A 25,120-nucleotide genomic window follows, 5' to 3' on the forward strand; every position below is an offset into this window, starting at 1 on the left:
TAATATAAGCCAGACTTCGTTTTTGTAAGCGTGCTCTAATTATTTTTTCATCTCGAGCCTTGTCCGCCCATGCCCTCTGTGCGATGGTACAGTCGTAGTGCGTATTTCCTCATCTTCTTGCATCGGTAGAATTGTTACAGTTAACGGTGCTCCTTCAAATAACCTGTGGACGTCTGTAGCGTCTCTTCTTATATGCTGTTGCCAAATTCTGGTCGGCATCTGCCATTTTCATTAACCTCGGGTGCTTTTCCGGTGAGAGGCGCGAAAAGAAGTTGTCCGCTTGTTGGAACTAGTTGATGAAAATGGTATTTGTGACCGATCATGAGAAAAGAGAAGTCAGATTTTTTTTCACATTGGGTCGAAAAATCGGACTTTAACGGCGCGGTAGCGACTCTTGTAAGTTGGCAACATCGTTTCCCCTCTATTTAAATGTGTTTAGAACAATCGATTCTAGGTTAGACTGCCTCATCTGAAATATATTTTTTTAATGAAGTTAAAAGGAGGAAGAACATCGTTGCCAACTACCGAGAATCGCCAATGTAATGGCGGAAAAGATTCACCCAGTAGTAATCCAAAAGTAGTAGTAGTCCTAAGTAGTATCCAAAAGAATATGTCTCCTTCGACCAAACGAGGCAGGTTACGACTTTAAAATGCTTTTTCTTAAAACTACATTCTTAAGCTGCGAAATGTAAATTGTCATGTCTAGTTCGAAATTTTCGAACTTTTTTTGCGTGGCAATATGTTCCCAAAACACTTCTTCATGCAGTTGTACCAATATCTCAGTGTTGAATCTTTCTCCACTGAAATTTAAAGTCCCTTTCGTCGTGAATTGTCGCATTTTTTTTTATGGAAATGTTATTCAAGTTCACTATTAGACAGGGTGAGGAATTTTCCTACAATCCATATATTTATATTGGATAAAAGTTGATTTGAGCGCACAATTTTGGAGCATACTAACTCAAACTGCTTTTTGTCTCTGTATAGTATATAATCTCCGTTTTATGGAGAAGTTTTGCCGTCGATATTGAAGATCTCAAAATATTTAAAGACGGGACATGACAAAGATTTTTGCTTCAATTCTGCGTTAAGGGCCATCAAAGCTTTAGGTATGAGTTATTTTAACTGACTTCCCCCCCTCCCTTTTTGAATTACACAAGAATGACCTTCCCTGGAAAAAAAAAACACATTGGATCTAGAGTCCAGACTCTTGAAAACATTGACAAGACATAGGACTCTTGATTCAATCAGATTTTAGCTTAAATCAAAAGGAAATCCACTCGAACTAAGAAGCTTAGTTCTTGATTTAAGCTTAAATCTGATTGAATCAAGAGTATTTTTTCTTATCGATGTTTTTAAGAGTCTGGGCTCTAGATCCAATGTGTTTTTTTTTCCAGTGTTACCTCTACCCCCTCCAATTTTTCTGAAAATATCGGAGAGAGCCTGGAAAATAGCTGGCAATAAGTAAGAAATTATTTAATACCTATAGTAAAACTACTCACATTTTTCAAAGAGAGAGAAAGAAAAAATCTTCAATGCAAAATATGTGTAGCAAAGACGATTCGCGTTTTCTGGGAAAGACTTCAATAAACGTTAGTGAATACTTGCATGAAGGATGAATTATCATTTTTTGAACTGGCAATAATGCGGACTAGTTAGAGCTGGCTGCTGTGGTCAAGTGCCGTTTAGCGAGGCCAGACCGTGGAGTATTGTTAAGGAGGAGCAGCAGCGCACAGTGTTTCCAATATCCGTCGTTGCGTTAGGGGGAAAACAAGAAAAGAAAATGGGTCTCACATTGTGATTCATGAGGACGTATTTATGAAAAATGTGTCAATCACCTAGATTAGCTCCAAGAAAATTCTTTTTGGATTAATTATTACTCTGCGCACTAGAAAAACGTCGCACAAACATTTGAACGTTACCAATTTTTCTTAGTTAAAATACTAAGTTTCACGAAGACTCGTGAATATTTTTTGTCTGAATTTTTCAGAAAATTTTATTTGCAATTTTATCTGAAGGGAACATTTGTTTCCTCAATGTTTATTATTTTATTTGAATACTGGGAGGATTCGCCCCCCGAACGCTTCGCGGTCCAACTCCCCGAAGCACTTCGCGCCTTCCACGGAAAAATTAAATTGCTAATTTAACAATTTTGTAGTTTAAAAAAGTGACTGACATGTGCTAATGTATAGATTTTACAATAAAAACAATTCTACTTTAACCACCCCCTTGGTTAAACTAGCTTTCCACTTTTGTAAAATATACATTTGAATAAATATGTCAGTCACTAATTTTAACTACAAAAATTTTTAAACCAGCAATCCATTTTTTCCCAGTGTAGGCGTCCAGCGTTATGCGTTCTGATTTCATATCATAGAGTAGGATATTGAAGGAAATGTGGCAACGTTCGAGGGCTGTTACGGCGTTCTCTCTCAAAGCGGTAGAATTGGTGACGTGTCGTTGTTTCCCGGACGAAGGAGCATATCTCCATTCCAAGGTTGCAAAATGTAATCTCTCAATTCCTGTTTTCACACGAAAAATAACGCGCAATATCCAGCCAACATTGATTTTTGCCATATCCCATGGAAAAACCCACGAAAATCTCGAAGAAAGAATTCCCAACGTTTCCGGGAAAAATTAGACAATTTTTCAGAACGGTCCAGCTGCTGAGGTTTGGATCACACATCTGAAATTTCAGTTCTTATATCTGAAACTTCAGTTCTTACATCTGAAGCACTTTAGTTTTCACATCCGAAAAACTTCGGTTCTCACATCTAAAGTACTTCAGATGTAAGAACTGAAGTTTCAGATGTGTGATCCGAACCTCGACAGCTAGACCTAAAGTGTTCAGATGCTCAATCCGAAAACTTCAGAGATCCATATGACCTAAACTTCGGGTCCCTCGCACGAGGTTTTTTTCTCTGTGAATGAGCCGTTGGAAGGATGCAGTTTCGGATTGAAAATAAATCTGATCCTCCGCAAAAAGTCGCACGAACGAACTTCCAGATATTATCTGCTGATTCATGAGTTTCGCGAATGGACGGTCTTTGTTTATTGTAGCCTGATTGTTTGGGAATCGGACGATTGAAATTATGATCGACGCGCGAATGTCTGAAAAGTGTTCTACATTCTGCAGCCGATCAAGCTTTATTTGTTGATTTTTTTGTCATGACTTTTGCGCATATTTTAACGATTCCGCTGATACCACGCGTGGCTCGAAAAAATAATCGCTCGAACGGTTCCCAAGTCAATTGAAACTCTACAGGGTGTCCCAGGATTAAGTGCGAATATTGAAGGAGCCGATTCCTTGGGTCAAAGAAGACGTTTTGGTGGTATGACTTTTTTTTTTGCAAAAAAACGCTTTCCCTGGGGCCACCCTCCACCCCCTTGCGCCCACCCGCGCTCCATTCAGTCCCTATCATCTAGAAAACTATGAGTCATAGCAAAAGAACGCAATTATGTCGATAATTTACCACGCTGAATCTAGTGATGCCGTCAAAAATCAATTGTTGTCGCTGGAAACATTACTTTTGACCACTTATAGGTGCCTCCCCCCTCACCCCCCTCAAAATGCGTTTTCCCTTTCTTTGGAGGTCATAATGAAAAAAGCGCTAGAAATTACCCCCATTTATCAATTTTCATTAATATTGGTTGATAAACTTTGTCACAGTGTTAGAGAGACGATTTTTTTCCTCCAACTTTTGGGGGCCGTGGCCCCCAAGGAAAGCGTTTTTGGGAAAAAAAGTAAAACCACAAAAACGTGTTTTTTTGACCCAAAGAATCGACTTCCTTCAATATTCGTACTTAAAGGGGGAAAAAGCTACTGTGAATATGAGCAGGATTAGCATAAAATTATCGATATTGGTGGCAAAATTTCAAAAAAAAAAAAAAAAAAAAAAAAAAATTCTGGGTTGGCCCCGAGGCCCCCTGTAAAGATCCGCAGAAAAAGGGGCTGCCGAATTTCAGCGCTGTTTAGTGCTCCACGAATCAAATGGAAAATCCTCTCTTGCAGAAAGTCCAATCTGCCGTGCTAAGGAAGAACGCCGTATGAACATTCGATATTTCCCAAATTTCTTTGGATAAAATGTTTGTTTTTCAGGAAAATTATGAATACTTTTCCTTAAAATTTGCAGACACTTTAGATCAAATTACGAACAAAATTTTTGAGAAATCGGCAGGCAAATATTCAAAAATTTTCCTGAAAACTAGTGATTTGCCAGAGGAAATTTGGGAACGCCCGAAGGCGCGTACTGCGTTTTTCCTTAGCACGGTAGTAACGCCACCAATACGTGGCAGAAATCTAGGAAACCTGAGGAACGGGAGAGAACCTATAAAAAGACCTAATAATATTCGCGAGCCCGGCCCAAGGTCACTCGACGACTCCGCATCGCGCGTTCTCAGTTTCGCAGCCTCTTGTCCGATGCGATTGTGAAGATAGGAACTGCAGGAGTTTAGTCACAATGTCACGTGCGAGCGCGTATGCACTGCCGCGGTTTCGCGGCCGCCGTGCACATTGCACCCGCATAAACGCATTCGTATCTCGAGTCTCTCATCTCAACGACACGCGGGCCGCCGGCATGTCGGTGGGCAGAGGTTTTATGGCCCGACGAGGTCGCATCGTCATCATAATGCAATTCTCACCATCAGCAGCATGTCCAGTGTGTGCATCATGTTGCCAGATTCTATGGAGGGTGCCCGCAGTCAGAAGAAAGTCAGGGTGTATAGGTGCAGTACCTTCATATGGAGAGTATGACCATTGAGTCTTATGCCGACCCTTACACGGAGAAAAAAACTTTGTGCGTGGGACCCAAAGTTTAGGTCATATGGATCTCTGAAGTTTTCGGAATCGAGCATCCGAACACTTTAGGTCTAGCTGTCGAGGTTCGGATCACACATCTGAAACTTCAGATCTTACATTTGAAGTACTTCAGATGTGAGAACCGAAGTTTCAGATGTGTGATCCAAACCACAGCAGCTGGACCTAAAGTGTTCCAGATGCTCGATTCCGAAAACTTCAGGGATCCATGTGACCTAAACTGCGGGTCCCACGCACGAAGTTTTTTTCTCCGTGTAGGACCCAATAAAAATGGCGGCTAGAGTACCTATACACAGAGTAGAGGGGTGCAGAAAATGTGGTCAAGCCCAAAAATGTGGAAGGGGGGAACATTATGAGGGGCCAAAAGTCGAAAATCAAAGGGAAATAACAGAAGAAAATGTCGTCTTTTTTAGATTGGTGGGAAATTTCGTGGAAAAATGATGAGAGAAATGTGGAGAGCCGGCCGGCGGGCACGTGAAAATGTTGAAGCTTGGAAGATTCTGCAGCCCTGTACAGGGTGACCTAGGATTAAGTACGAAAATTGAAGGAGTCTATTCGTAGGCTCAAAAAAAGACGTTTTTGTCACGGAAGTGTCAGTAAATTATGTTTTCCGTCTGTCAGGGAATTTTGAATTTACCCCAGTTTTTTAGACGTTTTTGTCAGGGTAATCAGGAAAATGTCAGGGATTTTTTTTTTTTTAAAAAATCGCTGGACATCCTGCTATGAAAACGATAAGAGTCCTTTTTCCGGATGTTGAACAGCTATGCACGAATGCACCGCATCGGTCAGTGACGCAATGGCCGGCGCGCGGCGCGTCGCACAGTGGATCGAGTCTATAGAAGAGGTCGGACAAAATTTGGAAACTTTAAACGCTTATAACTCCGTTTATACAATATGTCGAAGTTCTAACAGTGGCCCCATTGGTTTCCTCGTGAAAATTTATTCCGAAGGCACCCCTTGAAATTGAAAATGTGACAAAATAAACATCAAAATTTGCAGTTTTAGTCAAAAATTTCTTGTGCGACCTCTCCCATTGACTCGGTTCACTGCGCGTCGCCAGCCAGAGGAAGGACCCACGGCTATAGGTCACAACCACCGAGTGAAATGAGAGTGAGCCAGTAGAAAGAGAGGAGAAAAAACCAAAGGTAGAAAGCTAACCTAAGCTATGCTTCCGTGGATTACTTAGATGATTATTTTACTCATTAGAGGTCATTGCAACGGCCGCTCACGGCGCCTCGAATCCTACTTCTGCCGCCGCGCCACGCCGGAATGAGACCATTACACCAAAGCGATCCGCGCCGGAACAGCGAAAGCCGTCCTTCCTCGCATCATGCAAAGCAGGTTAGCAGAGATAAGTAGGATGAGGGAGGCCCACAGCTCCTGCCGTGATAGGAAAGACCAAAGAGAGCAGTACTGCGGTGCTGAGGAGGAACGCCGTATGAGCCTTCAGACGTTGCCTAGTTTCCTTCGATTAAAACCGAATTAACTGGGAAAATTTCAATATTTTTTCCCATCATTATCAGACGATTTTGTACGTAATATAATCTCAAATATCTGAAAATTTCAAGGGAAAATAATATGCATGAATGTCGTCAAATGTCCATGTTTTATTATGGGAAATTTGGCAACTCTCGAATGTTCATACGGCGTTCTTCATTAGCACGGCAGAGTAAGTGTCAAATGTGCGAAATCGAGTTTCCTTCAAAATTCGTCTAATTTCTTTTAAATGAAATTACTGAAATAGCTAAAACAGCGAAATTCACCCTTGTATAGAAACGAGACATATGAGGAAGACGTAAGTGAGCAAAAAATGACGTAGTTTCAGGCAAGACAGCAGTAAGTGACATTATTCCTCCAGAGAGCCAATGAAAACAGTGCGCTTTCAAGAAAAGTGTCGCCCTCTTCTGCCAATTTCCAACCTGAAAATGGGTCTGTTGCTTGTCCAAAACGCAACTACGAAAGCACTTACGGCTGTCTTGCCGAACAATATCCTAACACGAAAATGAAAAATACCCTTTTTATGTAATTGAAAATATATCAATCGATTTTTAATCATCCAAACGATTCCAAGGCGATTCTCCCGGATGATCAGTGGCAGTGTGACAAAGAACGGAGGCTTCTTTCAATAAAATTTTTCGGGCAGACGCTTCTAAGCCCGTTCTCTCAAAACTTCATTTTTGCTTTAACTGTTCTCATCGCTATCACGGCAGAGCAGAGAGAGCTGTAACACTCAAATCTCCAAAATCGAGTTTCTTTCAAAGTTCGCTTCATGTCTCTCAAATGAAATCTCCGTAACAGCTGAAACAGCAAAATTCCTCATATTTGTTTTTAAACAAGAGCTATGAAAAATCGCCATGTGCGCAAAAATGGGCCAGTTGCGCTGATCACAGACTCGATTTTCGTAATCAGCGCTGAAAGTCAACTAGCAGTCAATTCCTAACTTTCTGGTAAACCAGCCGGTGTTGCACTGAGAAAAATGTTTCTGATGAATGGACTACATTTTGCAAAAAGGAACCACTATTTCTGGCCCATTTTAGAAACAACATAAATTCCATTGGTTCCCCTATGCAGGGATGTGCTTTTGAGTGAGAGCCAGAGAGAGGGGCTCCTTAATGCAAAATGTAATCCAAATATGCTGCGATGAGAATCCTCATTGAATGGGTCGGTTACGCTGATCGTAGAATCTCGTTTTGATGCTTGATTCTTGAAGATCAGCCAAAAATAATAAGATCTGTCCAAACCGCAACTTTCTATGTTTGTAATATTAACTGAAATATCGCCCTTCGAAAAAATCGGTTCATGACGTCATTCACTGCGGTTAGTGACACCCTCGGTTTCTTCCACCTCTCATCCGAGTTTCACGTGAAGTAACCAGGGAAAATGTGTTTTTCCCTGACAAATGAAAGGAAGGTGGAACAAACCGAGGTTGTCACTACGACGATATGGATGACGTCATTGGAGTCGTTTATCAGTTCAATCAAAGATTAATATAGTTGGAGATCATCAGATATAGTGGAGAACTGGCTGGAAACGGCAACGCGCCTCAGTACGCCTTCAAATCGATGAATATGCAATTTGAGCTGCGGGGAAGTTTATATAATTGTATCACGTTTCCTGCCCGTATTGGGAGCGCTATAGAGAAGATTTTCGTCTTCTGTCCTCCCAGTGCTAATCGTGCGTTGCCTTTTATCGAATCGTCACTGAACGATTGGAATTTTCTTGGCACTGAGAAGGAAAATCACGGTAGTTTTTAAGAATCGCCGTCGAGTAGTTTTTCATTTAAAGAATAAAGTCTGACAGGAAGTCCCCGCCCTCGCAAATCAAGATACGTAATTGCGGACTTACACCGTCGATGCACGCTGTTTGGTCGGAAAGGTCCTCATATTATACTGCTATACTATACGCGTATGTGCTGTTTAGGTGGAGAGGTCCTCAACTGAGCCAGGAATCGTGGTTCCTTATTGTAGAATGTAATCCAACTTTAAGTTTTTGAACAGATATCTATTTGCGCTCTCAAGTAGATTTGTTGCGTATGCCCATTTCCGCTTTTAATTTTTGTTCATTTTTTAAGTCAAAACTCTCATTTGATCTTCGCTCTCAGTTGATCTCCAAACTTCTCCTTCGTGATTCATATTCCACGTTCGATTGTGTAGAGAAAACAAGTGACGTTATTGTCTCGTTCTGATCGCGCTCTCTGATATCGCACCGTGTTCTTCCATCAGCAGGGCTGCAAGGAAACCCTTTCAAGTTTTCCGAAGAGGGTGGGAGGGTAGGCTCCTTTTCTCACCCCCCTCCTCCTCCCCTTTCAACTCAACACAAGGAGGAAGTTCTTTAGGACCGAATTCGCCAATTTTTTTCCGTTGCCAAATTTCGTCAGATGAAACACGCATCCTGTGAGAAATCAGAAGAAATTAAAAAATCTTAAGAATCAGAATCTTCTTTATAATTTGATCTGAAGCATTTGATAATCGAAAGGGGGAGCACTCGTAACTCTCCTTACACGGAGAAAAAAACTTTCCTCATATTTGTTTTTAAACAAGAGCTATGAAAAATCGCCATGTGCGCAAAAATGGGCCAGTTGCGCTGATCACAGACTCGATTTTCGTAATCAGCGCTGAAAGTCAACTAGCAGTCAATTCCTAACTTTCTGGTAAACCAGCCGGTGTTGCACTGAGAAAAATGTTTCTGTTGAATGGACTACATTTTGCAAAAAGGAACCACTATTTCTGGCCCATTTTAGAAACAACATAAATTCCATTGGTTCCCCTATGCAGGGATGTGCTTTTGAGTGAGAGCCAGAGAGAGGGGCTCCTTAATGCAAAATGTAATCCAAATATGCTGCGATGAGAATCCTCATTGAATGGGTCGGTTACGCTGATCGTAGAATCTCGTTTTGATGCTTGATTCTTGAAGATCAGCCAAAAATAATAAGATCTGTCCAAACCGCAACTTTCTATGTTTGTAATATTAACTGAAATATCGCCCTTCGAAAAAATCGGTTCATGACGTCATTCACTGCGGTATAGTGACACCCTCGGTTTCTTCCACCTCTCATCCGAGTTTCACGTGAAGTAACCAGGGAAAATGTGTTTTTCCCTGACAAATGAAAGGAAGGTGGAACAAACCGAGGTTGTCACTACGACGATATGGATGACGTCATTGGAGTCGTTTATCAGTTCAATCAAAGATTAATATAGTTGGAGATCATCAGATATAGTGGAGAACTGGCTGGAAACGGCAACGCGCCTCAGTACGCCTTCAAATCGATGAATATGCAATTTGAGCTGCGGGGAAGTTTATATAATTGTATCACGTTTCCTGCCCGTATTGGGAGCGCTATAGAGAAGATTTTCGTCTTCTGTCCTCCCAGTGCTAATCGTGCGTTGCCTTTTATCGAATCGTCACTGAACGATTGGAATTTTCTTGGCACTGAGAAGGAAAATCACGGTAGTTTTTAAGAATCGCCGTCGAGTAGTTTTTCATTTAAAGAATAAAGTCTGACAGGAAGTCCCCGCCCTCGCAAATCAAGATACGTAATTGCGGACTTACACCGTCGATGCACGCTGTTTGGTCGGAAAGGTCCTCATATTATACTGCTATACTATACGCGTATGTGCTGTTTAGGTGGAGAGGTCCTCAACTGAGCCAGGAATCGTGGTTCCTTATTGTAGAATGTAATCCAACTTTAAGTTTTTGAACAGATATCTATTTGCGCTCTCAAGTAGATTTGTTGCGTATGCCCATTTCCGCTTTTAATTTTTGTTCATTTTTTAAGTCAAAACTCTCATTTGATCTTCGCTCTCAGTTGATCTCCAAACTTCTCCTTCGTGATTCATATTCCACGTTCGATTGTGTAGAGAAAACAAGTGACGTTATTGTCTCGTTCTGATCGCGCTCTCTGATATCGCACCGTGTTCTTCCATCAGCAGGGCTGCAAGGAAACCCTTTCAAGTTTTCCGAAGAGGGTGGGAGGGTAGGCTCCTTTTCTCACCCCCCTCCTCCTCCCCTTTCAACTCAACACAAGGAGGAAGTTCTTTAGGACCGAATTCGCCAATTTTTTCCGTTGCCAAATTTCGTCAGATGAAACACGCATCCTGTGAGAAATCAGAAGAAATTAAAAAATCTTAAGAATCAGAATCTTCTTTATAATTTGATCTGAAGCATTTGATAATCGAAAGGGGGAGCACTCGTAACTCTCTTTACACGGAGAAAAAAAACTTCGTGCGTGGGACCCGAAGTTTAGGTCGTATGGATCTCTGAAGTTTTCGGATTGAGCATCCGAACACTTATGGTCCAGCTGCTGAGGTTTGGATCACACATCTGAAACTTCAGTTCTTACATCTGAAGCACTTCGGTTTTCACATCCGAAAAACTTCGGTTCTCACATCTGAAGTACTTCAGATGTAAGAACTGAAGTTTCAGATGTGTGATCCGAACCTCGACAGCCAGACCTAAAGAAAACTTCAGAGATCCATATGACCCAAACTTCGGGTCCCACGCACGAGGTTGTTTTTCTCCGTGTACAAGTATACATTTTATCGGAGTGAATCTGGTAACACTGGAATGTTGATACGGCGTTTTCGCCCAGGACGGCCGAGTCGGGAAAGCGAGGCCGCGGAAATCTGTCGCGTCGTGGATTTTCCGGGGTCATGGTACGGTGGAGGTTTCGGGTCGCGGGGGGGGGGGGGGGGGGGGGGGGGGCGATGAAGAGAAGGAAAGTGAAGGATCGCCGCCTGGGAGTTCACCTGTATCGGCGAGGCCTCACTACCGATGGCGCGGTGGCCGTCGTCGCTGCAGAGATTCGATCGATCCGCTACCGCGGCGATGGCGATGTGGAATCGCGTGACTCGCACCGTCTTGCTCTTGGTTCCGTCGAAAAAACAAGACCCCCTTCACCTTCTCTTCACGCTCGCCGCCGAGTTTCGACGGGGGCTGCGGATCCAGAGCAAGGCATGATTTTTTTTTTGCCATGAAAGTGTCTAGGTTCTTCACTCCGCAGTCAAGAATATTTGCTTTTTATTCATCATCACCATAGTTTCGCTTCTTCTATTTCCTCTTTTTATTCTTCACCTTCCTCTCCCTCTCTGTTTCCTGCCTCCTTTTTCTCCGTCTTCGCCTTTCTCTCATTTTCTTCTCTCCTTCCTCTTTCCTATCTCTCTCTGCTCATCTTTCTTTCCTCCTTTTCCTCCGCACCTTCCTCCTTTTCTCCTGCTACCTCCCCATCACTCCTCTACCATCCCCCTTTAACCTGTTTTTCCTCCTCGCTCTGCTTCTGTCTCCTCCGTGTCCTCCTCTTCGTCTCCCTTTACCCATTTTCTTTACTTCTTCTTTTTTCCTCTTTCCGTTTTCCTCTTCTTCATCTTCTTTTTCCTCTACTTTTTACTCAGCCTCATCTTCTTTCCCCTCTTTGCCTCTCTTCTCCACCTCACCTCTTTTCTCCTTCTCCTCTTATCTGCATTCTTCTTCATTAGTTTCCTGTCTCTTTCCCCTACAATCCTCTCCCTCCTTTTCCTTCTTCCTCATCCCCTTTTCGTTCGTTCTGCTCGCCTCCTTGCTCTCTTTCTCTTCTTCCTCATCCCCTTTTCGTTCGTCCTGCTCGCCTCCCTGCTCTCTTTCTCTCTCTCTTCCTTATATTTTCCTTCCTCCTCCTTTCCTTTTATTTTAATTTTTTTGTTTTGTTTTCTCTCTTTTTTACCTTCTTCTCCCCCTCCTTCCTATTCCTTCTTCTTCTTCTTCGTCGTCGTCTATTTCCTCCTATTTTTCTTTTTCTTAATCTTCTTTTCCTCTAACCTTCATTTTTCTTCGACTTCAGAATACTTCAGTATCAGTGTTCTTAAATTAATGGTACTGTTTTCATTTGTTCGCAGATTGAGTGCTCATTTTCTAAGGACGAAAAATTTTTTTCACGTTTCGGCCATTTTCGTTTTTGCCATCCTCTGCGTGTTGACATTTATCTACAGCAACCAGTCTGTTCGAAATTCGACGACGCAAACTCTGAAATTCATCCCCTCGGCGTATGAAAGGCCTCTCTCTCAACGCGCGAAAGTAAGTAGTGTCAACCGTCCACCCCCCTCCTTTTGTCCTGTCCACGGTATTTTACGTTGTTTCTTCAACAAACGAGATTCAATCGTTCAGTCTTGAGGAAGCCTTTATCTAAGGAAACGGTATCATTCAGTGGTAGGTATGCACCGTCAAAGATCATCTCAACGCCAAAAATTTGTTGATTGATGCCAGGTTGATTTTTAGCGCTGATTCCGACCATTACCTCCGTTTCGCTGGATCGGTTTGATTTCCCCTGAAATTGAGCCTTTCTCGAAAAAAGTCAATTTTCGGGAAAATCTGTTCACGACGGAAAAAAACTAAGGCCATTTTTGGAAACAGCAGCCGAATACACTCAGACAACCGTGTGTTGCATGCCCATTAAAATTTCCTTTCTTTTCCTAAATATAGGTTTTGCCGGTCAAGTTTTCCTTCCACCCATGTGCCACCGTGTAAGTAAAACTCATTCGATTGTTTTGCGTCGGGAAGGAGGGGATAATTTTTTTTTCTCTGGTATCAAGTGGAGTTAAACTTACTCAATTTCTACTTTTGCCGCTGAAGCCGAAAAGGACCTTCCTTTTCTTCCAAAACCTATGAAAAATTTTGAAAACTCCATTTTTCAAAAACATAGTGTTTCAGCTCAGAAACCCCCCTATTTTTGAGAGCTTGAATCTCCGAAGATTTTGGAAGAAAACAGAGGTCATTTTTGGCTTCAGCGGCAAAAATTGAGTGAGAATAACTCCACTTGTCACCCAAGAAATAATTGTTTCTCCTCCGCTCCGACGCAAAATAATCAAATTATGGAGCTTCATACGGTGGTATATTGGCGGAAGAGAGCTCTGAATCTAAAAAACTTTGATGTCAGGAACAGAAATGAAATTTCATCGGGCATGGTTCCTTATGCGATTTGGCTGCTATATCCGAAAGTGACCTTATTTTCCTCCATCGTGCACAAATTTTCCGGAAAATGCACTTTTCTCTGTGAAAACTCGATTTTCTCGGGGAAAATCCAACTGATACAAAAAACATAAGGTCATGTTTGGAATCAGCGCTCAAAATCTCATTGGAATCAGATAACCCATTCTTTGAAAACAGACGTATGTTGACAAGTTTGATCAATGTCAAGAGTGCGAGAAAAAGAAGGGGAGAAAGAAAGAAAAAATCATCTCGTGCGAATACTCACCACATCGGAATGTGATAAATTCTTGAAGCAATTAGATTCGCCTGCATTGAAGGAGGTAGGCAAACATGGTCTCTCTCAGGTCAGAATAGTGGTATCTGAATATCATCCCTGGGCGGACACTCTTAATGGTAAAGTCGCATTCTTTAAATGCCTTTTTTGTTGCGTTAACTTGTTTTCTTACTCTTATCATAGACGAATTAACGACGGGTTTGTTTCAGATTGAAAATGGAAATACGTCGCATATTTTCGTCAACAGTCGGAACATCAACAGCAACGTCCGAAACAACCAGTACGAGGGTGAGGAAGAAGATTACCCGACTAAGAAGGATTACCGCCAAGAGATCAAGAAAGTTCTACAAGAAACGAGAGAAGATATCCAGGAGGAGTTGTTTGGCTATCACTATCCTCCCGGCATGTAAGTTCATTATCTTATTCTATTATACAGTAAACTCTTGAGAATTCGAAATACCATGGACTGGCGAAAAATTCAAATTATAATAAGGTTTTCAAAGTGGGAGGGTTTGGCTGAAGAAATTCGAATGAAAGAGACTTTAAAGAGATTTGAGGTATTCAGGGTTGCACGGGCTAAGGGAAACTGGAAAAGTCAGGGGTCATCCCATGCTATAGATTGACACATGGGCTATGTCATTCTTATTCCTCTTTTTTTAAAGGAGGAAGAACTAGAGGAGCTCATAGGGGCGTTTTCTTCCTCAACTCTTTCTAAAAGAAAGATCACGGAAGAATCATCACTAATCTCTAAGGGGAGGGGGACACTAGGAACCCCAAATGTATAACATTAATGGCAAGTTCATGTTGGATTTCCTTGAAAGCGTTCATAGAAAGAAATTTCTTTTTAAACTCCTGTTTCACCAAGAAAGATGAGGCTTGAATGAAATGCACCCTCAAAATTCATTCAAAAAAGAAGGTACAAACCTAATTTCAAGTGAAGAATTTTTTTTCAAATGAAATGCAGGCCATTGACAAATCAATGTTTGAATCCCTCCATGAGATATTCTCATCTTACCAACCATTTTTTTTGCATTTGGCAACAAGGAACTACCATTTCTCGCCCATGTTAGGAACGACTTAAGTGCTATTAGTTTCCCTGCGCAGATGGGTGATTTTACAGATGAGCCAAAAATTTTAGTTTCTCATCGCAACATCTAGGCCAAATAATATGTTGAATGCATGAATTAGAAAACTAATCCACCACGTTTTGTTTATGTTGAGCAGTTCAGCTGAGAAGCTGATTCCAGAGAAGGGAGGCAAACCACTGCAGAGTGTCATTATCACTACATGGAGGTCTGGCTCCACTTTTCTTGGAGATGTTTTGCAGAGTGTCCCAGCTACGATGTACCATTACGAGCCTCTTCTAGATTTTGATATTCTTCAAATCAGAGGCGCTCCCATCGCTGGAGTGGCGCTGAAAAGGCTCAAAAAACTGTTAACCTGCAACTACACTGGCCTTGGTAATTTCTTCCTCGCCATCAAATTATTTACTCTTTATAATGCATGCAACTAACAACTCCAAGTTTCCTACCAAACAAGACGAATCTGAAAAAAAAAACCTGATTTGGTAAGGAAGGTGTCCTGAGTCTCTTGGTGGGAGAGAAATTTTTTTGAAAACTCTGAACTGGTGGTCTCCAGTGTTTTTGTATCTTCTACTCTCTTTCCGTCCTTCCACATTCATGTCTCTCTACAGTTTCCAAAGTTTCTACTTTCTCTCACAGGTTTCTTCATCTTTTTCTTTTCAGAGGAGGACTATCTAAGTTATGGACAAGAACATACTTGGCTGCTTGAGCATAATTTTCGACTATGGAACAAATGTACCGTGAGGCCTTATTTGTGCTGGGAACCCCAATTTTTAAGCCCTTTTTGTAAACTTTTCCCCTTTCAAATTATGAAAGTTGTGCGTGTTAGACTGAGTCTTGTAGAGGAACTTCTAGAGGACAATAAGTAAGTTTTATCTTCTCTTTTGTTCTGAATTAAATGTCATCATGCAGAAATGACGAAAATCCGTTTTCCACTATCTCAAATTCATAATCGAAGTACTTTCAACAAACTCCTAAATGTGCTTATTTTGTTTGGATCAACTTCTTTCTGGTAAGATGGCTGGGAAGTTAATAAAGTTTTTTTTTTTTTTTTTTTTTTTTTCTCTCAAGTCTTTGATAGGCCATTTAAATAAAATCGCATTTCTATGAAACTTCTGCATGATTTGAAAATAATATTCGATGCCCAAACACCCTGGGGGCAAAGGAAATTTCCATCTATTTTTTTCTCACTAAAAACTATCATCTGGTCATAAATTTTATTTTTTCCAAGTAAAATCTTAAGGAAATTGATTTGAAAAAGTGTTACCCTATAATTGATCATTTACTCACTCACATCTCTTGTTATTCTCAAAGCTTATTTTTACTGTGCCTCTTTCCATCACAGCTTGAATGTGCGTATACTTTTAATGGTGCGCGACCCCAGAGGGACAATGCAGTCGCGGCGACATCGAGAGTGGTGTCCAGGCCATCCTGACTGCTGGGACCCCCTTCGGCTTTGTGCTGATCTCGTAGCTGACTATAGTGCTGCCCTTCGGTTGTCAGCAAAATATCCAAAAAGGTTCAAGTGAGTATGTCAGTATTCACCTTCATTTTTAAAAGAGGATCATTAGGTATTTCTGCGTGATGTTTTCATCCTAAATTCTTCAAATACAAAGAAATCAAATGAAAAATTGAGCATTAATAATAATCAGTCAGACAGCATTGCCCAGGATCGGCCTAACTGCATTTTACATTGCATAAGTTCCTCTCTAGTTTTATTTTTTTAACAGAGAACCGAATAATCTAATGCCTTGAAACTTTCTGTACATTTTCCCTGATGTGGCGTGTAAAGAACATATACTCAAAATTTTAAGTAAAAATGTTTATTACTTTTCTGTTGTAAAAATGAAAGGAAATTTGGCAACGTATGATTTTGCTAGACTGATTCTGATTTAGTCCATGCATTTACCCTTAAAAAAAGGAGGTGTGACAGAAAATCTGTATCATTGCTGACATATTGACGGTGAAATCGCAAAAATGTGTTTCTCGATTGCAATGTCTCAAAATCTGCATTCCTATTTTTTTTAAAAAAGAGACCAAAGCAACTTCATGGCTTAAAATTTTCACAAGGCACTCCTCACAAAGAGAAGAAAAATAACCGAAGCTTTCAAAAGATGGCATCTATAAGTTTTTCATAAAGAAAACTATGTATTTCAGGGAGTCTGCATTGCAGCAAACCAAGATACGCATTTCTGCAGTTTCCTTATCGATATATTGTTTCGGAGTTCCCTTCAATAATATTACCAAGCATTGCATTCATGTAAAACAAAAAAATTTACATTGTCTTGTTTCGGAAGACTTTTTGTAGGAAGAAAGGTTTATGGTTTAGTCTCTCAAAGGAATTAAGTGTGGCAGTCATACCTTCAGTCACTGAACATTTCTGAATTATTTACAAATAAATTTTACAATCAAAATATTTTCGTAGTGACCACATAATCTCTTTAATTTCTCAGTTTTTGGCTGACCACCTTCATTACCCCCATATGCTTATAGTTTTTCACAGATTTTCGGAGAGTGAAGATAACATAAGATTTCCATTGCTTATCCTGAAAATAAATACACAATACCAAAACCTCTTAATCCTGAACCTAAGCTAGAATTATGAGACACATCTCTTGTAATTAACAAAATCAGTTGCTCCATACTAGGTAAGCTTAGGGAGATCTGGTGAACTGAACCCGATCCTAAAATATTTTGAAGACTTAGCAAATGAGATTTTGTTCTTTGGAGGCACACTAGGAATGGTGAGGTTAGGTTCCCCCTCTCCTCCTAAAAAAACATAGGCTCTCAATTCTGTTACTATGTACTTTGTCATGCTTCTCATGTAATTTGTGTATTTATTTAAATTGCAGGGCAATCCGTTATGAAGATTTATCACTGGAGCCGTACAAAATGGTCGAGGAGTTGTTCAATTTTTTTGGTCTGTATCTGCATCCAAAAGTGGTAGAGTTCCTGGACACGCACACCAAGAACAATATTGGCGGTGTCTCGAGTACTTATCGTGACTCGAAATCGGCACCATTCCACTGGCGGACAGATCTTGACCACTCCCAAGTGAAATCCATCCAGAAGGTATGCAAACCCGCTATGCACTTATGGGGGTACGTCCTCGCGCACAACCAAACCCATCAACGTGTGTTCAATCCTATTTTGCCCTCTTTCCAACTTGTGTAAGAAGGGTTTTTTTTATTTCAATGATTAGAATCTGCAGAAGCAGCATGTGTTGTTAGGTGTGTAAAAAAACATACAACTCAACTCAATTAACCGTAAGCTGTCTTTAAGTCGCTAAGGACAGTGGCGCAGGATTGTGACTGAAACAAGTATAATGGAAAAATGGGGGAAAAAGTTACAGTAAGTAAAAAATCCAAACGAGGAAAAAATTAACTTAAGTTATTATGTACCCAATTCAAATTTTTGGAGGGAGCTATCGTTTCTTTGTTTAAATTTGCTTGGTCGGCACTCCGCAGTCCACTCTAATTGGATACAATTATGAAAGAAGAATGTAATGTGCAATGAAATATTCTTTCTCTCTATAACTATACCTCCTTGAGCTTCCAAAAAGAAATTATGCCATTTTCTCATTTCTACATGGTATTAATGCTCCTCTTTGACGCAAAAAAATAATCATCCCCTCTCTTAATGATTTCCTTTTCTTTTTTTTTTCAAGAACATGGGTGATAATTGTTTTTCTCTCCCTTCTGGTTTTTTGCATTTCACGTGACAAAACTCGTGAGGAGCAAAAATGTGGACAAATGAACAAAAATATGACAAATTTTTGTTGTTTTCATTAAAGCTTTTGATCAAATTGATTATTTTTGTTACTAAACAAATCTCTCTGAAGGAAACCCTTCTTAATCAGTTCATTGTTAGTGTAAGCAATTCATTTGTAGGTCAACTTCTCTTTTACTCTTGTTGCAAGTTGTTTTAAACATATCGTACAGGCTTTTTAGTTTTTCAGCAGGATGCCTTCACTGAAGCCTACTTGGAACGTTAGACTCCTGTAGGTCTCTACAATATTACACATCATGATCTAATTTCACTAACAGTGCTTTATGCACCTCTACTTTCACTCTATTTTGATTGCAATAGTTCTCTTAAATAAGTAATTTTTATGTGTAATTACTACTTCACGAAGAATCAATTTTCGCATTCTCTCATCGTAGAGTAATGTTATTGAAAGAAATAATTTTTACCCCGCAAGTGTAATGACCTCATCTCAGTTCCTAGATCAATTTTGTTTCCTCATTACAAGGTGCGGTTGAATTAAAAAGTATATTTTATTATGTTATTGACCGATCATGCTGTTTTTTAACTGCTCAGCCTACCTCTTAAGTGACACACACATTGCCTTGAAACTTTTCAGTTTTGTAAAGTGCAAACTATTGAACACATTTTGCATATGTTTTAGCATATTTGACTCTTATTTTTCCATCTTTAATGTTTGGATGAAAATGTATATCATCAAATTTTTTGACAAAAGCAATTTCTAAGCTGTTTGTAACATTTCCTTTTGAAACATAATAATTAAAGTTACATGAAATATGCTCGAAGTCTAGGAACTTGTTCAGATACTACAAGCTTATGCATACTTTGTCGTACAGTTTTGATGATTTTTTTTCCCCTTTAGAGTGCAGATGTGTAATTTTCTCCTTTATACTTTGTTTTTCGAACGCTCAACGATCATCCATTGATTGAGTCATAATGAATCTGAATTTTTTCCAACAACTTTGAAGGAAAGCAAACCTTTTTAAGGGTGTCCAAATCTTCTATGAGGAAGCTCACCTTATTTTCATTGCTTTTTTAATTAAAGTTGGCCCAAAATTCTGGCGTTCCCCAAACAGTTAGACAATTGTTTAACTTGAGATATCTTCTCTTTTTCTAACCCCCTTAAGAAGAGAGGTAAGCAAATTTTCAGACTGTGCAGCAACTTTGTATGTTCTCTTGTAAATTGCTATTCAGGGGAAAAAAATTGACCAATTATTACCAGCACATATCAGGAAAAATTTTTAATTTAAAACGATTATTACAAATAATTGCCATTACATGTTATTTTTTGTTAGATTGAAACCTATTAACTCACTGTTCCCCTCCGTTAAAATCCAAAAAGAGGATGGGTTGATTTTTTTTATTCAGTGTACACAATTTTCCAAGGTTGATAAAAGATTTCTCCTTCATTTTACTCTAATCGATTGATTACATTCTCATATCATACTCAAAATTTGTACAAACGATAATTTATTTATTTCAGTTTATTTATTTCCTATGTTTAGGTGTAAGTGTTAATTTTTCATCGATCCAATATTACATAATCATTGACTCTCCTCAAGTCTCTGCTACGGAATAGAAATGCTCTTATTAAGTCTCTCTGTACAACATCATTTTTCCCCTTCTTCTCTTTTTTTTCTTTTACTCTCAATTATGTAATTAAAGTTAATCTTATCTGTGATTTAAATTACACACATTGTGGGGGAAAATATCGGTGAAGACTCTCCCCTTACTTGTCTGTAATTTTCATGTTTACAGTAGGACATAGGTTATCCAGCTGTATCTTCATCCTCTGAAGAATTTTTTTTCTGCCAAGAAAGTAGCAAGTAAATGTAAAACAGAAAGTATTTTTTATTGAACAAAGATAGAGGAAAGTATTTGAGGAAAAAAAATTAGTTTCTAATCAAGACCAGCTCTCAGTTTGAAGATCACTTTAAATCCTCTGTTTGTTTTAAATAAACATATTTTTTGGCATCTATTCGAATTACTCCTATTAGTCAACAGCCCTCATATCTGAACAGAATCCCCCAAGGAACCAAACTCCTACTGTATTCATTGGCCCAGGTGCGACTCTAAGCAATATGGCACATGTTTTCTATTCGAAAATCGTTCACCAAATTTTAATTTTTGTAACCAATGCTAAATAAAAAAATCATTACCCCAGTTTGGTTTGGAGTTAAGTATTCTCGTTTCGCGAATCGTATTCTACATGAAATATTAATGAGGAAACATGTATCAGAATGCTTACATTTTTACCTTGTCAAGTGATCCATTCCCAACCAAAAGACTTTCAGTTCGTTGATTTTTATCAGATTTTGTGAGAAAACCCAAACCTCTAGTCCTAGCAAAAATATTAAAACTGTCGGTAGAACCTGATAAGCTTCTAGTAGCAATTTTTCTGATCTTTTGATATTTTTAGTCTCTGTAATTGAGTCCTCAAGTGAATGCAATAGGTAAGTTACATATTTAAAAAGATTGAGTCGCAAGTGATTTTTAAAAAAGGCAAAAATTAGATCCTAAGTAGATCCTAACTAAACCAAACATTTATCTTTATGACACAATTTCAAGATCCCCAACTGTTAATGGGCTACAAGACCTAATCGACGGTGTAAACCTGCAATCACATATCTCGTTTGCGGTGTCTGAAAATCTCCACCTCTATGTTATTTTTTTAAAAGAGAACAAATTGACATCCTTCCTTGGAGTTTATGCAGAATTTTCTTGGCACCGAGAAGGAAAATCACAGCAGTTTTAAAGAATTGCCGTTGAGGAGTTCTCCGTTTAAAAAATAAAGTATGACAAGAAGTCTGCGCCATCGCAAACCGAGTTATGTGATTGCCGACTTACTCCGCTGTAATGAAATTTATAACTTTAAACTTGTTTTCCTAAAAATCTCAAAAAGGTTTCTTTTCCTTCTCATTCACTAGAGGCCTCAATTTTCCACAAGATTTCTTCTTTTTCAGAGGTCTAAATGCTGAGATATACTTGAATTTTCTACGAACGCCCTGTATACTTTGCATTAGTGTTAAGATGAAAATCTATTTCAGAAATATCGAAGCCCTTCATTTATGGCCCTTTTAGAATTTTTATACTCCTCTCTTTGTAAAGAAAATTTTCTGCACAAGATGCCTTATTTTTATTATAACAGACATTCTCTCTCTTAAATTAATTTGTGTGCCTTTCAGAGTTTAAGAGTGTTTTGAAGTCATCACCTTACACTCATGTTCTTCAGAATGGTTGTATCAGTTTTCTAATTGAGGTGGCACAAATTTTGTCATTGCACAGTGTAAAAAAAAGTGGAAGAAAAATCAAGAATATTTCATGACAATAGTTTGTAACTCAAAGAACTTACCAATAACTACCAAAATTTGGTTGATTTGACTTCAGGCAATATAAATTGGGGGGAGGGGGGATTTGATTGACTGAATCAGATGTAAACGCATTGAAAACCATTAAGTATTAATGAAACTGTAATATCCCTTACACACATTGATTTCAGAAAAGTCAAATTCTTTAACTGTGCTCTCCGAGCAATTTTGTTAAGGTAGTATAATTATATTTGATGCTCACTTCTATGCTGTTCATTGAACCATATTTTTGGTGCAAATGTTTCCAAAATAAAGAATGAAGACTCTCAATTACTGACTTCTCTTTTAAGGTTGGTTTCCTTGATGACTTCAAGTGCTCGGAAAAAAACATGAAGTAAGTAGTGAGGCAAGGAACAAAACGTGAACTTTAAGCCAAAGTCAACAACTCTAAGCAGATCATTTTAAAATTGAGGGATTTATCATTTCTTGACACACTCTTTCATCTTTAAGAATTTCAGATCAAAATGAGAGATTTCATCTCCGAATGTTCCGGATGGATAATACCATTCAAACAGTACAAATCCAAAATTACTTTCTGCGCAGCTAACAAAGTATAATTGTAAATTGATATTCACTGTGTTAGGTTGTTTCATATAAATGTTCCATCAAATACTACTTTTCATCCTCATAATTTAAGTAACTTTCATGTATTGCAGCATAGTCAAGTAATGAACTGCTGAAGTACGTAATTTGCCCTCCTTTCAACTACTTCAGTGTGTATTAATAGAAGTTATGTTTTCAGCTTTTTACTGACTGTTTCTAAGATTATCAATGAGCCATTGTAGACCTGTTATGACCGTTAAATTGTACATCCTGTTGATGCAGGATAAAGGGAAAGTTAGTACTGTGTACTTTTAATTTGCTGCAAAATTGGTTAGTTCAAAGCGGCTCACCTCCATATTTTTTGGATTTTCCAGGAGGAATAATTGAAATAGGTGTTTAATTTTTAAGTATTGAGGTTTTTTAGGTCTATTCTTTTATTCTAATCGATTCCATAACTACCGACGTTGACGGTTTAAATCATTTAACTCAAAATTTTGGACTTGGAAATAAACTGGGTGAGGTAAATTACATTCTCTCACCCTCTACATTTCAGTTCCAACCTATTTTTGATTTCGTAGTTTATCTTTCTTTTAATATTAAATTCCTCATTTTAATTAGCTGATAAGTCGTAAAAATTAATTTTCAAGAAATATTACAAGAGAATTTTGTTGACAGGAATCTACCTTTTTTTTTTAACGACGCACTAGCATCAAAGTAAGTTCTCAGTTCTTACTAGAGTGAAATAGATAGCAGTCTATTTTGTAATATTTCTGTATGGATCTTTAAAATGTGCAGTAAAATATGGAGTGTGAATGAGAATCATTTCAAACCATGCTTTAGACCCCTTTGAATGGATTGAAAATTTATTATTTCTGAGAAGGCTTGTCCTATAGTCAATAAGCCTGTAGTTCTGCTCACTTACATGAGTTCAGGTCCTTACTCTGTTTAGGTGAGTTGCCTCAGCTCACTTGAGTAGTTCCTAGAGCTCGGTTACAAGTCATGGCTCTTGTCAAAATAATACGGTATAAGTCAGTATGTACAAAAATACCAAGGATTTAACAGTGTATCAACTAGTAGAAAGTTGAAGATAAAAATATCCCGATCAAAAAATTGAGGTTTAAAATTTAAATGATTTTTAACTGGTAGTCATTAATCAATGTTAATGAATCTTTTTTTATGGGTGTAAAAAGTAATGCAGAAAAAAATCATACGTTAATACTATGGCTCGGTACAATTTCAAGCTTTTATATGTTATTTACTCTGACTCAGGATTCATTGATTGGAGTAATACCCGCTCAAGAAATCACTCGATTACACTTTCACTGTGTCTTAGCTGCTATTGAAATTTTCTCAGTTATGTATGTTCTAAATCTCGTTTTTGTTAATGAATACCATGTTCACCTTCAAATTCTGTAAACCCTGCATGATTCAACTGAAAAAATCAATCAATACTCAGCTTGCATTAGTAACATATTTAACACAGGAATTTTAATGTACAAGAAACCTGTAAATGCGAGGAAGTAAATCAAGGAAAACGAATTAAGAGGGAGAGAAAAGAAAGAAACTAGTGTGGCAGAGAGAATTTAAGGAGGATGAAGTCTTGAATTACCAATGAGTAACGCTGAGTTGTTGTTGTTCTTCACCATCTTATGTAATGTCGGCCAAATTTTGCTACTTCTATAATATACTTGAGGAATTTTCATCGCAATATATTGATCCAGTCATCAAATTTGTTGATAGTTTTTATCCGAAGTCTCAGATTTTCTCTGCAAAATACCATTCAGTTGGACGTATTAATGGGAGGGGCGGACTGGTACCATAAAAGTGATCGGGCATACTGGGCTTCCAGTGGTTCAATGAGCCCATTTGAGTTGTTTTAAGCCATGTAAACCTGTTCAAAATCACCATAAATATCGACCAGCCTACTATTTCCGATTCCAGAATTTTTCCCGGTGTTCTTGCCTGCCTGTCTACTCCTGATTTATGTTACATGAGACTTTGTACTTAAGATTTTATGAAGTACAAACCCTCCCTAGGGCAGCATTCTGAACATGCCTTTATTCATCATAATACAAGGAAGTTTTTCCTTCTTTCTTAAAAACTCCTTTGTGTCCTTGTCAAATTTGTTTTATCTGCAGATAATACAGAACTAAAAAAAAAAAAAAAAAAAAAAAAAAAAAAAAAAACAGTTAGCTTGATCTTTTCAAATACATGATGCATATGATTTTCCTTGATAGTATTGCTTTTAGGAAGAAGTTTAATCGGAACTTCTGTTAGGTCTGTTCTTCTAAAATCTTTGATTTGAATGATAGTGTTATGTATACAACATCTCTAAAAGTAGATGTTGTCAGCAATAGGCAAAGAAATGCCTGATGAATGAGATTATGTCTCTCTGACGAGATGGGATTCCATAGAAAACCTCATTTTTTCTAGGTATCGACGCACCATTAGTGAGAAGCTTTACAGGGAATCTCACCTCTCTAAGAATTCCAGTACAGAAGTTAAATTGTAAAAGATCTTTTCTGTGGCATGTTAAATTTTAACTGTCAAAATGCTCGAGTCTGCCAAATTCAGCATTATGAAATTGGAATTGCTCCTTTGAATAATTGAAGGAGTTAATTGTATTTCTCTACAGACTTTACTGGTTGTTTCATTGTTGATGGAACATTTTTTTTTATATTTTGTTAAAAAATTTTCTATATTTTAGTCAATGTTATTTTTATTTTATAAATAAATTGAATTTAAGCGTTTTTATCACTTCTTCTGCCATCCTTTATCAAAGTGTAGGTAAACCCTTTTTTTGAAAATTTAAATGTAG

General features: G+C 38.6%; 1 protein-coding gene across 2 annotated transcripts in view; it reads left to right on the plus strand.

The window, feature by feature from the left end:
- LOC109032472 (carbohydrate sulfotransferase 5) overlaps positions 1–25,052 on the plus strand; it is a 37,437-nt gene extending 12,385 nt beyond the window's left edge. The window contains exons 1-7 of one of the 2 annotated variants that reach the window (XM_019044622.2): positions 11,105–11,296; positions 12,181–12,358; positions 13,754–13,950; positions 14,769–15,004; positions 15,290–15,491; positions 15,972–16,151; positions 17,479–25,052. In XM_019044622.2, the coding sequence (XP_018900167.2) occupies positions 11,283–11,296; positions 12,181–12,358; positions 13,754–13,950; positions 14,769–15,004; positions 15,290–15,491; positions 15,972–16,151; positions 17,479–17,800 (1,329 nt within the window). In that variant the 5' untranslated portion in view covers positions 11,105–11,282 and the 3' untranslated portion in view covers positions 17,801–25,052. Of the gene's footprint in view, positions 1–11,104; positions 11,297–12,180; positions 12,359–13,753; positions 13,951–14,768; positions 15,005–15,289; positions 15,492–15,971; positions 16,152–17,478 lie in introns of those variants that run through there. The other variant, XM_019044621.2, reaches the window with a different exon arrangement.
- Positions 25,053–25,120: the final 68 nt, after the last annotated feature.

The sequence above is a fragment of the Bemisia tabaci genome, chromosome 2 (genome assembly GCF_918797505.1).
Source record: "Bemisia tabaci chromosome 2, PGI_BMITA_v3".
Classification (NCBI taxonomy): Eukaryota; Metazoa; Arthropoda; class Insecta; order Hemiptera; family Aleyrodidae; genus Bemisia; species Bemisia tabaci.